Here is a 14,612-nt window from a genome sequence, read left to right as displayed (position 1 = left end):
TCTCATTCATTGTTTCCTTTTCTTTTTTGCGTTTTTCTAACGATTTCTTCCATTCCAGCTCCCTCTTTTCTCTTTCCTTCTTCCATTTACGCATCCATTCATCGTCGGTGGGTTTGTCCGCTTTGCCATTACCTGGCCCGTCTTGTGGGTTTGGATTAGTGGCCACCTCAGATCCCGTTCCGGCGAAGATGGCTTCCGTTTCCGTGCACTGGTTATCGGTTTCCTTGAGCGTAAAGAGTTCGTACAAATCGTTTGATTTGAAAAAGCGTCTCTGTTTGGGATCTTTGAGCACACGATTCGTGAGATATTGTTTAAAAATTTGACGGTGGTAAATCTTTTCTTCTATGGTGCCTGATGTTAGTAAGCGATAGACGGTCACGGCTTTTTGCTGGCCGATTCTCCAAGAACGTTCACGAGCCTGGCTGTCGGTGGACGGATTCCAATCTGGATCGTAGATAATCACTCGGTTGGCACCTATTTGCAACAATTTATAATTGAACTTTCTGAGAGACCTAAATAAAAATAAATTGGGGATGAATAAGGGAACCTGTCAAGTTTACGCCTAAACCTCCAACTCGTGTTGTCAGCAGAAAGACGAAGATATCGGGTGATTGGTTGTACTTTTCAATCATGGGCTGCCGCGAGCCTATGCTAGTAGTTCCATCTAGTCGTAAATAAGTGTAACTTTGCTGCTGTACAAAAACCTCCAAGATATCTAACATCTATAACCGGGACAGACGATCACCTAAAGCAACACACAGAAATTTATCTCAGAACTTACCTTTCTTGATTGCGAAAAGAGTAAAACGCGGTGATCCTGTTCCTTCCAAATTTTCAGGAGTGACTCAATAACTAGCAGTTTCCCTGATCTTTCGACACACCCAAATTGTTTTTTTGGATCGCTTTCGTCATTCTAAACACATTAACTTTATAAAGCATTGCATCTCTTCATTTGACACGTTGGCGTTCTAGTTTACCTTTTTCGTGCAACCGGGTGGCCCACCATCAAATAAATCCGGATGATTGCAAATTTTTCGCAAATTAGTGAGACCGACAAATATCTGCAAGCGTCCATCGATGATACTCTTAATTTCTCCAGAATCCAAATAATTTTGATACAATTGGCGTTGTTCTTGGGTTAAACGGCAAAATAGGACCTGTAAATTTAATCGCGTTAGAAACTTTCCCATCACAAATTGACGTCTAATAGTACTTGTTCATTTTTATCAGGCAGCTGGAGGTGATCTTTAACATCAGCTTTCATTCGGCGAAGAAGGTATGGATTAATAGTGTCCCTCAAAACAGTTGCACACTTGTAGGCAGTTGCCACTTGCACTTGAGACGCATTGGCGTACCCGCCTGAAGAAGAAAAAAATGAATTCAGTGCATGTTGATGAAATTGGATTTGCGACAAATGAATGTAAGACTCACCTTGTGTAATGGGAACAGCAAACTGTTGTAAAAAAACAGGAAGGGTTCCCAATTTTCCAGGAAAGACGAAATCAAAAAGAGACCAAAGTTCTTTCAAATTATTTTGCATAGGAGATCCGCTAAGGATAAAGCGGTGACTGGTACGGAACTGTTTCACCACGAGAGTAGCTTGAGCGTCCGGATTACGAATCTTGTGTCCTTCATCTAAGATAATGTAGTCCCAATCAAGCCCCAACAAACACTCAGAGCATTGGGGTACGCTTGTGTAGGAAGTAATGAGTACTCCGTTGCTTGAATTGATTGACTTTATGAGAGCATGCCTCGAACCCGAATAAGAACCAGATTCATGCAATATAGCTACTCGGAGAGGCGGATACCATTTGTGGAATTCTTTCACCCACTGATGCATTACCGTAGCCGGCGTAATGAGGAGAACGGGCCCGAGCCCTCGATAACTTGACAGACGAGTAATAAGCTTGCTGTGTGCCAATCCTGCAAGAAATGCCACCACTTGAATAGTTTTTCCCAATCCCATTTCATCGCCGAGAATTCCGCCACACCTTTGCAACCTCAACTCATACATCCATCGGACACCAACCTATTACCGAAATGATTGTTAACTTTCTTTTTCTTCTTAAAACAGCCTGAGTTTTGTACTAACCTTCTGATAATTATAGAGCCGACTCCAGATCGATAGAGGTATTCGATAGCCTCCTTCGAATTCTTCACAATCTTCATTTTCCATCGGTAAATTAGAAAATTCTGCCAAACGTTTACGATAGTCGCCCATATTACCATCGTCAATTACTCGCCCAGTATTTTTGGTCTTCCGTTTTTTTGGTGTATCTTCATCTTCAGAGTATTCCCAATTGCTATCATCGGTATTGCAATTTTCCTCCACATCTTTTTTCCTCCTTTTTTTCTGAACAGTGCTTGCTTTTGCTTTTGGGGACTTTTCATCACTTGGAACATATTCACTATCAGAACTTTTCTTATGAGAACTAGTTTTCGTTGTTTTTCTGTGGGAATGGGTAACTCTCTTTGCCAAATGTTCTCCAGGACTAAGTCTGACAGGAACAACTGAGCTTTTTAGGGCCTTTCCTTTCTTTGATGTCAGTTTTGCTTTGTCACTTCTAAGTTTCTCTTGTTCTAGTAGGTATTTTTCGAAACCTGTTAACCCATCAGTTTTGTGTTCACTACCAAGAACAGTTCCAAAAGGTGTCATTTGACCCAGTCTGACCATCTTTTCCCTTTCCGTTTCTTGTTGTACTTTAGGAGGCACATCAGCCACTTTTTCTTTGGCCACATCTTTAGAAACCAATAACTTTTTTGCAGCAACAGCTTTCTTTTGACGTTCTTGTTCCTCGAGAGCATCGTCAACTTGACGAAGAATACCTTCTTCAAATTTTGATTGATCATAGACAGTGATGCCTAGAGCTCTCAATTCCTCTGATTGATTTTCGATAGGCACACTATCGATAAAATCACGATTGATTTGAAATTGGGATAAACCTCGTGGTGTTTCATTTTCAACTGCGTCAACGAAGCTCGTGGAACTAGCGCTTTCCCCTTCCATTTCAAAATCGAAGACACCAATTAAACCGAAGTCATTCTAATATCGTCTGAAATGAAGTGGCACAGTGTTGCCATGGTATGAAATTGCGTCTTTCATAGGAAAGCAACTTAGCAAGTTGGCGAATGGCAAATCAAATTATTCTCGATCAGCAACACGTGTTAGTCCACACTATCGCTGAGTCACTGAGTGTGTTTCTAAATAATGTGAACTTGTAAACAAAGGGTCGTCATTGTCAGGCAGCCTTATTCTTAACTGGCCTGTTACCGGATGCCAAAAAATTACAAACACTCCTGGAGGGAACCAATAAGAAAAAGAAAAAGTTACTTGAATTTAAAAGTTTTTCGTTTAAATAAAGACACGTTCAGCCGTGTACTTCTTCGAAGATCTGACACATTACACAGCAGATCAATCGAGCAGGCATGGATACTAAATAGTTTGACACTACAGATTCGAAAAGAAATCCGAAAGAAAACAGCTGAAATTGACGGAGGAAAAAAAAATAAGAGGAATAAGTTTTCGGCATAAAAACGAAGGTAATAAAAAAGTAAGTGTGGAACCCAAATTCAGGTGGAAAAGTGAAGTTGTCAAGTCAGTCCGTTGCATGTTCCAAGTGACGAACAATTGCAGCAATACACACGATAGGCTTGCACATACAACAAGTCTCTTGTTTTTTTTTTTTTTTAGACAACACTATTTCATTGCAATAGAAACACTTTCAGCATAGAGGAAAACAATTAATAGCCTTTCTTTCCATTGTCCATTTCAATCCGATTCGAATTCACCAAAATAAGTTTAGGACTTTTAAGGGAGGGAAATTGTGAATAGTTGACGCGGGAGCAAGGAAGGAGCGTGTCGGAAAAAGAAAGTCACAAGATAATAAAATAGGTTCGCTGATATAGAAGTGGGTAGGTGTTGAAGAAGAAAAGTTATTACATTGACAAGATAATAGCTGGCTTGCACTTCTTTCAGTCCATCCGCTGTGTGTATCGTGACCGCTTCGATTTATCTTTCTTTAACAGTTATTGATTCAGGTAACTGGAATGTTAATATAGAACCACCAACCCGCAAATGTATTGAGATTCCCCCCTCCCTCTTTCCGTTCCAAACTTTCAAGCTGAAAAGAGAAGAATCTGAAGCTACGCGCAAATTTCCAATATGACGATATTGTAATTTAGTTTTTTTTTGGGCGTTGTTATTTACGACCAATTTCGGTTGTTTCTTTGTTTCAATTTCCAAATAAAGACACTAGTAAAAATGATGATGCAGCATCTTGCGTTCTGCCGGAACTAAAGGACGATGAAATAGGAAAATTATTTCAGAGATAGAGGGAAGAATGTGGGGTGTATCGAAGCTGGCAAGCAAAGGGTAATACAACCCTGATCCGTTATTTGCTAGCTGAAAGTTGTGGTATAGAACAATATTCTTTTTTTTTTTCTCCTACAGAATAGAGGGGGTTTGGGAGGATATTTTGACATCGGCCTACCTGCGCCGCTGAGGCACTGAAACCAAGTACAAGTCCTTTTTAGTCTGTGACTGACTGGCAATACAGAAGAGTCATCATCGTCTCTCCATTCGTAAGTTGGCCAACAAAGGAGAGAATTACTCAAAAAATTTCAATTTGATTTTCTAAAAGAAATGAAGAAAAAAAAAAAAAAGAATCATAACTGTATAAAAGAAAAAAAAAAGAGGGAACAGATATAGAAAGTGAAAGGAAAGAAAAGACAGATGTGGGGGTTATAGAGAGATTATGCAGTTCCCTCCTCGGGTTCTTGGAGTCGGATCTTTTTCGCAGAAGGTTCCAATTCTTCTTGATCGACTGTAGCATTGTCATCCCCTCCGCCAACGACGGCAGTGTTGTCTGTTCCTCCATCGACGGCATTGTCATCTCCAACAACACTGTCACCATTCGTTGGTACGACTAACGAGGAATCATGGTCATTAGTGTTGTTGTCGTGATCGTTGGTGTTATCATTTGTGGTATCATTGCCGTTGCCATTCGTCGTAGGCTCTCGACTCGTCTCTTCGGAATTTATAACCACCGATATGGAATCGTTTGTTGCCTCAGAAGAGTCTTCTGTAACAGCCAGTGCAAGTGGTCCGGAAGATGAATCTTCACTGTCTTTGCCATCTGCGACTAAACAGAAATATTAATTACAAATCTGATGTGAGTATTTTGTTCCTTTACCTGTAGGGGATCCGTTGGCAATGTCGGTCGTTTTATCCTTGCCGTTTTCTTTGCTCTCCTCTTCTAGGCCAGGAATACCATCCAACAGGGAAGGTTCTAGCTTGCGGGTAACGTAATGGGACCAAAGGGCCAGTTCCACTCTATGAGGGCTCCATGCACTGTTTTGGTTTTCGGCATTAAGTCTGTCCACCACAGTTCGGATGTGCTGGACATATTTAAGGTATTCTTTTGCAGTGTAATCAAGGCCCTCGATATCAGGGATTGCCATCAGACATTCGTCGGCCATGAAAGGGGCTATTTCAGGTGCAGCAGCTGCCAAAATAGCTACATCAATAGAAAAGAATAGTTAAAGTTGCCAGTTTCAATATCAAAATAATATTAAGAAATTTATAGACGTAAATACACCTACGGTAATTATGAATAGGCCCTTGTCTTTGCAAACAATTTGTAAAACCTCATCACCGACAAACAGAATAGTAAAATCAAAATGTTCCATACCTGTTGCCATAGTTGTTCCAACACCTTTCAAACTACTCAGGTTATTCAAAGCGGATTCGAGGTTGGGTAGTTTGCGCAGAGCTTTTCGGGTCTCGGTGGCCACCGCTTTGGGAGTGTTGATCATCACCAAGTTGATCATTTGCGAGTAAAATTTCCCTCTCTAAAAGCCCCAACATAAATTAGAACATCAACATATGCCTTCCAAAAAGAGGGAAAAAAAACGGAACAAAACAAATGCCACAAGTGTCTTAGAATTAACTCATCGAGATCAGCCACAGCCAGCGGACAGAAGAATAAACAACAAAGAGAACATGCCCCACGGAAATTTGTTCTTACCATCATGAAAGAATAGCACTGGCCTTTCTGCTTTTACTTTCGTAAGTTGGAGGAAAGAGCTGAATACCTTACTTAATAACTAAAAACAAAAATCGAACCTTACCCGCGATTTCAGTAGGTGGGCTCAAGAATAACAACAAAGTGATGAGCTCCGACAACTAGTCGGAGGGCTACATCTTTGCATTTTGAATTTTCGTCTACTGTTAAACTGCAATATGGTATATGGCTTCCATTTTGAAGTTTAACAGATTGAATTTAGTACGATGTAGAGTTTAAATCACCTGAAGCCGTAGCCGGCCCAACACCTCTCAATTTCGCCAAACTAAGAATAGCGGATTCGATGCCATTTTCGCCTTTTAGAATCATTTGTTTGAACGCTTGGCGGCTTTCGGCCTCGACTGCTTGGGGCGTATTCTGTTGGACAAAATCCTGCAGCCGTGGTCTCCATTTACCTCTCTATTTACACATGAAACCACACGCAACTCGTGGCAATCACCAATCAGTCGTACTTCTATTACAGTTGTGTTTTATAGATTGGTAGAAGTAGCAATACGAAGCAGATTGAAATGAGCATAAAACCAAGCAGAAATAGTATGAGAGGCGATAAGGAATATCGACAATGAACAGCACAGTGCCGGGCATGTAGCCTACCCGCATCGACCATGCTGCATCGTTAAAACCTTAATGGCGTCCTTTGTTTCGAGCTGGCACTGTGCTGATCATCGACACTAGCCAGGCTGTCCAACACAAAAGAAAACCTCCCCAATAAAAATAAAGCCAAAGAAAATACTAAAAGAATAAATGCCGTTAGGTCACATGACATACCGATAACTTCCATTTCATGCACTGAACCAGTTCGTCGTGCGTCAGATGTGCGTCTTTACCCCGAGCTCGAATTTTCTTGGGTAATTCTTCTTGGTACCTATTCCGTACAAAATAAACAAACAAAGAATTTGAATGAGCCACATGGACTAGTACACGTGAAAATCTAATCGCGTGTCGAGTTCAAGGCTATGAGCAAAGTATGTGAATGTGGGAGGGGGATTTGTTGTTATGAATTCTCATTCGTCTTTTGATATGCCATAGCCGACGCGAGATAAAAAAAAAGTGGAAAAAAGAGCGGAAAGAGGGCTAAATACGCGTTTCCTAAAGCTATACTTGGTGTCGAGGCTAAATAAAAGCAGCTGCTAGAATCGAGCGAGGTCGACGGGTTTCTATAGCCTGAGGTAGTCTATTCTTATTGATTTGGGGAGACACTGTGCAGAGGCAAGGGAATGGGAGGGAGGGGAGAGAGCGTAGTCGTGCATTTCACATGAACTAGACTTTGGGAATGGAGAGTATGCCAGCCGTAACGAGACGACCGGAGAGTACTGTCAATGCAACTAAAAAAGCGGGTTGTATGAGTATCACGGATAGTTCGAGAGATGAAAAAAGGACCGTGAGGGAGCAAACAATTTCAGTGGACTGCCGATCGGACTCGGCAGCGGATGGCCGAGCAAGGGCCAAGAAAACTAAAGGAAAAAAAAAAAAAGGGAGTTGGGCGCGCAATGGAGAGAGACAAAGAGAAGAAAAAAAAAAAACCTGGAACGGAAAAACATTTTTGTCTCGGTTCCCGGGTTTAAATATCCTCCCTTCCTTTTTCTCTCTCAAGCCAACAACGCGGTCAATGACTGGGTTGGCTTCGCTGCCATACCGCTTGAGGCTTCGGATCGACGACAAAGGAGTTATCCGTTGAAAGGCGGGTTAGACTGGCACGGGTAGCGAGCCAAAATAAAATTGATTCTTACTGTCAGCATACTTCGAGAGTTAAGAGCTAAATCTGGCTAACCATGAGTAATGTACACGCTTGACAACACTTTGGGTACAGATACATATACACAACATTTTAAACGTCGGACGAAGGGAACGTTGTCGGAAGAAAGACAAACTTACCATGCGTCTAGTTTCAGCAGGTCTTCGGGCTTCTTGAGTTTCTTCTCCTTAGCTTTAAGTTTTAAGGCTTGCGGATACAATGATAGGACAAACTCATATTGTTTCGAATCACCGTGAGTGAAGAAACTCCCCGTTTCTTTGACGGAGGCCATTCCTGTTTGATAAAGGGCTGTCACAGAGCGAAAACCCAACACTAACCGGGAACACAAGAACGATGCAAGTACTGTGCTTCTCTCAGCGACTGTAGACAGTGGGGTATCTTTGGCTGTAGGCGTTCGTCATTCACAGTTCGCATGTTTCTCGTTAGATGTCCTTTCGCTACATTGCCACATCTCTTTTTTACACAATGATTCGTTCGAAACCAATTATTTTTCTAATTATTTTAAAGCAAAAACAGGAAAATAAAATAGGCGCATAAATTTTAAACAAAGTAATTATTTCAACAATTTTTCTTATTAATGCTAATGGCATGTTTTTTCTTTGAATTGTTTAAGTAAATTTAAGGAATTATAACAGATTAAAAGGCACTTTTCCACTTTGTCATAAAGTTTACAGTTTTCAGTATGTTAAACCTTAAAATATCTTCAATGAGAATGTTGTCCCACAACGTAAAATTCAATCATTTTACAAGGAATCAGAGAGTTCATAGAGCTAAGCAGAGGCGCAGAGCTAGCTGCCTAGCTCTGCACGGTGTGTCGGGTTGTCGGCTGAGTCGGCTCTCGGGTCTCGCTCTCAGCGTTGTCGGTGTAGTCAGAGTCATAAACCCCTGGTTCCTCCACTATGGCTATTTTCCCTCTCAGAAAAGGGGTACCCTCTTGCGGGGAATACTATACAAAAAAGCGAGGGTTTTGGGTCGGGGCATGGTTGGGGCATATAAGTGATTTTCCGCCTGGTGGGACTGCCATCTGTCGACAAATGAGTTTCTGCGTGGAGTGAAACAACACACCCGCAAGAGGCGCTCCCACTGGGCGGAAAATGACTCTTTCCTAATGTGAATTGGCATCATTGTATTATGTTCGTCTACGGTTAAGTAGTGTTTACTTTCAAATTTGTTTAAAAAATTTGTTTAAAAAATTTGATAGCTGCTCCTCAACATTTTGTCTGTTCCCGAAACCTAGCCGTCAGTCACCCGTGCTATTTTACTTTATTTGGTTATTTACTTCGCCTTCCGAATGGAGCTCCAAAAACGAAATTTAAAACATGACCTAGGCAACTCTGAATCGGCTTTTTTCGATGATTTACCTTTGATGATAGTTACTTCCTCTCCGATTGAGAGAAATAGAGGTAATAAAACAAGCTCAAAACATGTAAAAAACCCACCTTGTGAAGATAATCATACATGGTCTAAATTATTTGCAACATATCAAACTACATCTGTGAAAGATAAGCAGATGGACAAAAATTGTCATTTATCCTTGGAGGAATCTACCACAACGGAAAATACATCTTCTTCATCCTATCAAACCATTGCAGAGCAGAAAACTAAAATTCTTTTAACTCCTGGAAAAAGGTTTCAAGTTGTTTCAAGCAGTTCTAGGAAAATACATCTCAGAAACCAAACACCCAAAAAATCCAGTTCGGCAGCCAGTCATCAGTACTGTCACAATTGGGAAAGTGAAGAAGAGGAGGAGGAGGAAAGCATTCAAACTATTAAAAATAGACTGAAGAATGTCGAAAATTTGTCAGCCAAAGACATAGAAAGATATGAACGAATTTTACTAAAATTGGTGGAATCAAACAATATGAGAAAAGATGTTGAAGTTAACAATTTTTCAGTGGAAAATTCAAATTTGATGCATTTTATCAAAAAAAATATTGGCCAATGCAATTTGTCCCCTAGAACAATTCGAATGCTGGGAAAACATAGCCAAGAGCAGGAAAAACGGTTGATTGGTTTAGCAGTCGCTAAGAGAAAATCCGCAACTGAAATCCAAAAAAGGATTAACAGACAGTTTTTGGAAACAAAACAACAGGTTTCATAATTTTGTACTGCGACATTTTGTTAGATTCTTATCTCTTTATCTCCTTTGTTTTTTAACAGATTAAAAACCGAGAGGAGCTTGAAATGAAATTAGTTAAAGCTGCTGGTCTGCGTCAAAAAGCCACCACCACTTCGACATTATTCAATCAAGCACACATTGCCCATCACCGGCAGTTCGTTACCGAAAGTCGTCAAAAGGACAACCTTTTGCGATTTCAGAAGCAAATCCAAAGCGAAGCTATAAAAAATAATACCCAGACCAACAAGGTAACCACTAGTAGTATATGTACCACTAGTAGTAGTAGTATATGTAAAAATTCATAACAAATCGACGTTTTTCTTGTCTTTGATAACAGATTGTTAAGGGACTTTGGAAAACGTTTTTACATGAACAATATAATGAGCTGCGTAAGGAGGTAAGAGAACGGCATCTCCAAAATGCTGCGATCCTTAAAGAATCGGAAACAAATCTTCATCGTCTAAAAAACAAGTATAAGATAAAATTATTACGAAAGTAATAACCAACAATTATAGCAAACAATTTCCATAGCTATGAGGAGAAATTAAAGGAATTAAAAGATGTAGTTGCAGCTACAGCTGCCGAAGCTGGGATAGAGAAAAAAGAAGTGAGCCGAGAAATTGAACGTCTTCAACGAAAAATTCGACACCAGTTTGAAACGGAGTTTGAAACGTTGTTGGGTAATATTGAGACAAAAGGGAACCACAAACGATTCATCAGGCAAGGGCTTATATTGAATTATTTTTTTATGCAAGAGTATCTTATAATTGCACTTGTTTACATAGGGATGAAAAGGCATCTAAACTTAAAAAACAGCTTCAGAAGGGAGATTATGTGTTTGAAGTGTAACACTCACTTGACTGAAAAACGTAAACGAAATTATACGTTCTTTAGAAAGCGTCTCAGTGCTATACAAATGATCTAGTAAGCATCCTTTTTATGTTACCATACATTTACCATCTACCTACATATTAATACCTCAGACAGCCTAATTTAGGCGTCGGGCACCTTCACAAGGCTTGCATATATATGAAATGGGAAATATATTGTGAAGTTCGCAATGACTCCGAATAGATTCCATCGCGCTTAATGACATCTCAGTCTCAGCCTTGAAAAAACAAATAATAATAACATAAATAAATAAAATGTAAAAATTGTGTTACATATTTTGAAGTTTTTCATACCAGCGCAACAACACATCCGCCGAATCCTCCTCCTGTCATTCGAGCTCCATAGATACCCGCGGTTTTACTTGCTATTTCCACAATTGCATCCAGTTCGACGCAAGAAACATTGTACAGATGACTGTGGGAACAACAGCTTCCATAAAGTTCACAGTAAACACGGAGATGAAGTACATCATTACCTAAGAGATTCATGGCTTCGTAACATACATTGGCCGGCTTCCACGTAATTTTTTCCTTTGAGGAACTCAACGAACTTCAGGGTATTTTCCGTCTCATTTACAACATGGAGTGCACGCCTGTACACTTCTTCGGGAAGCTGCTCTTTATTTTCTTTAAAAAGCCAACAATAAAATTCTTTGATATGGTTTGTATAACACTTAATTTGGCCTACCTTCTAATGTTTGTCGGCTGACATCACGCAAGTAGGCAGCTCCCAAGGCGATTGCAGCTTTTTCACACTGTGCCCGGCGAATGGGATATTCACTTCCTGACAGCTCATGCTTGATCCCCGAATTAATAATCAAAATACAAACGTTCGGATCATTTAATGGTACATTTTGACTTTCCAGGGCCCTAAATGGTTAATAATTATTCGTTTTAATATTCTTTTGGTTGTAATATGAATGAGTAGTTTATATCATACTTGCAATCTAATAAAAGTGCGCACCCAGAAACTGCATACGTACATACAAACTGATCCATAATACCACACGGACATCCAGCAAACACATGTTCAGCTTTCTGACAAGCCAATGCTTTTTCTTTTGAACTAAATTTGAAAGATAAAAGAATTACTAATGCCTGCAGGCTTGTAAGCAAAATCTAACCTTGATGATGGGCTATTAAATAATGCTTCCAAAAGTGTATAGCTTGCAACTTCTATTGCTGCACTGCTTGAAAGTCCTGCTCCCACAGGAATAGAAGAAACTATTACACAATCAAAACCCTTGCTTACACTTGCTGCAAAAACAAAATACAAGTATAATTATGGCATCTATGCCAAAGAAAAGGTCTAAAAAAAAAAGCAATTTATTGCTCCTCATACCATGAAATCCAGCTATAACACCCTTTACATAATTGGCCCATTTAGGAGATCCTGGTTCAAGCGATGTGGTTTCTGATGGGATGTTAAATTCAACATATTTGGGGTCATCTATCCCTTGAATTGTTGAATCAGTTTCTACTCGACACACTGATAATTCATTCAGAGAACCAACACATACAGTGGCCATTGGTATTGCCTACAACCAGTTGAAAAATGTTAATGGTACTCTCATGTAAGTTGTGTACAATATTAAGGAAACCATTTTATTACCATGGGTAAAACATAGCCACCATTGTAGTCAACATGATCTAAAAAGACAATATAGGATTTTATCTGCATCATTATATCTAATTTACAAGTTGTTGAAACAAGAATTTTTGGTTTCTTCTGAGAAGATGTTTGGTTGAGTGCAATAGCTTTTCAAGTTAAAGTAAAAATCCATTTCTATCTTTCAACGATACACAACTGACCTCCAATCAAATTTACTCTTCCTGGGGAACAGACAACAACTGTGCCTTCGTATTCGAATCTCCGAAAAAATAAAGCGCTCGCCCTCTTCGCTAGACTTGTTATGTCTTCACATTCCTGAGCCATTGTGATAACTATCTATTCAACTTAAAAATAACATTAAAATAATAAAACTATTTTACGTTGGTTTCGCATACCTGCTGTACAAGTTATTCATTCGGGGATCAGACAGGTGGTTTCATCGTCGTGGCAGACGACCATATATGGATTCAACAATTTAAAAGAAAAAATAGTTGGTTTTAGTTAGTTACCCAAACCAAGTAAATTGCTTTAATAAATATTTCAAACAGAACGTGGTGCGCTCTAGGGTTTAAAAAAATTCAATCTACTCTAAAGAATCTGGGAAAATTTTACAGGATTACATACTAGATATTGTGGCGAACTTAAAAATGGGCAACCATGCACGTTAACGGAAATAAACACTGATTTTGAATATTGAGACTCTTCGACGAATGCTGAGACGTCTAACGAAAGAAATTTCGCCAGTATTAATAACGAAAACATCGCGGTGACATAAAAAATGGGGCGTGCATACAACTGAAAGATATAACATGCATATTGCATTTGAAAAAATCCTGAAAAAATAAAAATTTAATCCGCGATTTCGCGAATCCTTTCACGTGTTCTGCGACAAATCAATCCTAATATTTTTTTGTACAGAGCAAATTGCGGACTTCAAGAACTGTAACTTTAGAAAACGTGAGTCCTAAAATAATTATTATCGAACCATTTGCAGCACATTAGCGTAACATCCTTTATATGACCGTACAATTATAGAACTTGGATTCTATATGGAACGGATAGCTCTCTCGGCCAAAGGCACATAAAAAAACAGACCAGGGAATAGTTTGTCAACAACAATAGCGCCGGTTCTGTGAATTACTCTGGGAATTCGGAGTTAAGTAAAGGGTATTTCCAGCAGCTCTGAAATTTACGTCTAAATCACTCTCCCTCTTGATCCACTGTTGCACAGACTCCTTAAATACTTCGGCAATGTTAACGTCGGTTTTTGCACTGGTCTCGTAGTACGGCGGGTTACCATGGTAGCAACACCACTGCTTTATTTCTTCGGGATTGACAGTTCGCGAAGATTGACCAAGATCAACCTTATTCCCGACAACAATGAAAGGAAAATTCTGAGGATCTTGAATATCAGCATAATGAAGAAACTCTTGTCTCCACAAAGACAGGTTGCTAAAGCTTGATTTATCATCAAGAGCAAAAACGAGAAGGCATATGTCTGTGCCTTTATACAAAAAAAGATGAATTAAAATACAAAAATGGAAAAATAACACAGAAATTTTACCCCTGTAGAAAGGTGTTCTAAGTGACTTGAACCTTTCCTGTCCTGCAGTGTCCCAGATCTATTAACACAAATTCAATATTCAATGAATGTTTTTAAGAATGCTAAAAGAACCATCACCTGTAAAGTGTAATTTTTGCCAGTCAGAGCAAAGTCTTTATTAAGAAATTCTACTCCAATAGTATGGAAGGAGTTATCTTCAAACTGGTCATTGATGAAGCGCCCCATGATACAAGTCTTCCCAACACCGCCATCCCCCAAGATCAAAACCTTTAGAACAGATCTTGTTTCGACTTGTTGCTTTCTTCGATTTGACATAATTAGTGTTGATACTTGGCTCGTACAAGAGCAATTTTCACCTAGAAGAAGCCTACTAAGATGTTAGAGAAAATGCATTTTAAATCCGGAGATAGAAAGCAACACTGATTCATTCTGTTTTACACTGTAATGTGATGTGGTCTTCATGAAGCAGGAATTTTTACCGAAAAGGGGGGAGTTTAATTTGACTACTGTTTATGTGTTAACTTTACTGTGGCGTCGATTTCGTCTGCTTAACTTTTAATAGTTCTCTCTAAGTTTGCTTGTCGTCGC

General features: G+C 39.5%; 5 protein-coding genes across 14 annotated transcripts; 1 reads left to right on the top strand and 4 right to left on the bottom strand.

Annotated features, from left to right (window-relative positions):
* Positions 1 to 361: 361 nt before the first annotated feature.
* Positions 362 to 3,215, bottom strand: LOC123470371 (DNA excision repair protein ERCC-6-like). Its single transcript, XM_045170599.1, has 7 exons — positions 2,093 to 3,215; positions 1,432 to 2,029; positions 1,214 to 1,359; positions 978 to 1,157; positions 782 to 913; positions 548 to 664; positions 362 to 474 (listed from the first exon to the last, which is right to left on the bottom strand). Exons 1-6 carry the CDS (start codon positions 3,005 to 3,007, stop codon positions 647 to 649), a joined length of 1,989 nt encoding a protein of 662 aa, XP_045026534.1. The 5' UTR covers positions 3,008 to 3,215; the 3' UTR covers positions 362 to 474; positions 548 to 646.
* A 129-nt stretch (positions 3,216 to 3,344) lies between these two features.
* LOC116919764 lies at positions 3,345 to 8,220 on the bottom strand. 3 transcript variants are annotated; one of them, XM_045170604.1, is made up of 5 exons: positions 7,959 to 8,220; positions 6,852 to 6,948; positions 6,308 to 6,482; positions 5,193 to 5,516; positions 3,345 to 5,135 (listed from the first exon to the last, which is right to left on the bottom strand). In XM_045170604.1, exons 1-5 carry the CDS (start codon positions 8,108 to 8,110, stop codon positions 4,753 to 4,755), a joined length of 1,131 nt encoding a protein of 376 aa, XP_045026539.1. In that variant the 5' UTR covers positions 8,111 to 8,220; the 3' UTR covers positions 3,345 to 4,752. The 3 variants fall into 3 exon arrangements, with proteins under 3 accessions (XP_045026539.1, XP_045026538.1, XP_045026540.1); XM_045170603.1 differs by having other exon boundaries at positions 3,345 to 5,141; positions 7,959 to 8,217; XM_045170605.1 differs by lacking the exon at positions 6,308 to 6,482 and adding an exon at positions 5,691 to 5,850 and having other exon boundaries at positions 3,345 to 5,141; positions 7,959 to 8,213.
* Positions 8,221 to 8,912: 692 nt separating this feature from the next.
* Positions 8,913 to 11,115, top strand: LOC116919749 (myosin-9). Of its 5 annotated transcripts, XR_004392035.2 has the most exons (6): positions 8,917 to 9,931; positions 10,000 to 10,206; positions 10,296 to 10,429; positions 10,490 to 10,678; positions 10,744 to 10,882; positions 10,942 to 11,115. XR_004392035.2 is itself a non-coding variant. In XM_032925770.2 (5 exons), the coding sequence occupies exons 1-5, from the start codon at positions 9,131 to 9,133 to the stop codon at positions 10,881 to 10,883; spliced, it is 1,437 nt and encodes a 478-aa protein (XP_032781661.2). In that variant the 5' UTR covers positions 8,913 to 9,130; the 3' UTR covers positions 10,884 to 11,115. The 5 variants fall into 5 exon arrangements, 4 of the variants coding, with proteins under 4 accessions (XP_032781661.2, XP_032781660.2, XP_032781659.2 ...); XM_032925770.2 differs by having other exon boundaries at positions 8,913 to 9,242; positions 9,342 to 9,931; positions 10,490 to 11,115; XM_032925769.2 differs by having other exon boundaries at positions 8,913 to 9,931; positions 10,490 to 10,882.
* On the bottom strand, positions 9,457 to 12,998 carry LOC116919750 (galactokinase). 4 transcript variants are annotated; one of them, XM_032925775.2, is made up of 11 exons: positions 12,856 to 12,998; positions 12,661 to 12,804; positions 12,461 to 12,498; positions 12,191 to 12,386; positions 11,973 to 12,105; positions 11,789 to 11,914; positions 11,537 to 11,718; positions 11,325 to 11,475; positions 11,143 to 11,263; positions 10,937 to 11,066; positions 9,457 to 10,418 (listed from the first exon to the last, which is right to left on the bottom strand). In XM_032925775.2, the coding sequence occupies exons 2-10, from the start codon at positions 12,782 to 12,784 to the stop codon at positions 10,947 to 10,949; spliced, it is 1,191 nt and encodes a 396-aa protein (XP_032781666.1). In that variant the 5' UTR covers positions 12,785 to 12,804; positions 12,856 to 12,998; the 3' UTR covers positions 9,457 to 10,418; positions 10,937 to 10,946. The 4 variants fall into 4 exon arrangements, with proteins under 4 accessions (XP_032781666.1, XP_032781663.1, XP_032781665.1 ...); XM_032925772.2 differs by lacking the exon at positions 9,457 to 10,418 and having other exon boundaries at positions 10,671 to 11,066; XM_032925774.2 differs by lacking the exon at positions 9,457 to 10,418 and having other exon boundaries at positions 10,671 to 11,066; positions 12,661 to 12,796; positions 12,856 to 12,997.
* A 460-nt stretch (positions 12,999 to 13,458) lies between these two features.
* On the bottom strand, positions 13,459 to 14,606 carry LOC116919754 (ras-related protein Rab-9B). The gene is made up of 4 exons (XM_032925781.2): positions 14,463 to 14,606; positions 14,142 to 14,394; positions 14,025 to 14,082; positions 13,459 to 13,964 (listed from the first exon to the last, which is right to left on the bottom strand). The coding sequence occupies exons 2-4, from the start codon at positions 14,337 to 14,339 to the stop codon at positions 13,570 to 13,572; spliced, it is 651 nt and encodes a 216-aa protein (XP_032781672.1). The 5' UTR covers positions 14,340 to 14,394; positions 14,463 to 14,606; the 3' UTR covers positions 13,459 to 13,569.
* Positions 14,607 to 14,612: the final 6 nt, after the last annotated feature.

This window comes from Daphnia magna, linkage group LG3 (assembly GCF_020631705.1).
Source record: "Daphnia magna isolate NIES linkage group LG3, ASM2063170v1.1, whole genome shotgun sequence".
NCBI classification, from domain to species: domain Eukaryota; kingdom Metazoa; phylum Arthropoda; class Branchiopoda; order Diplostraca; family Daphniidae; genus Daphnia; species Daphnia magna.
This window is presented reverse-complemented; position numbering and strand designations above follow the sequence as displayed.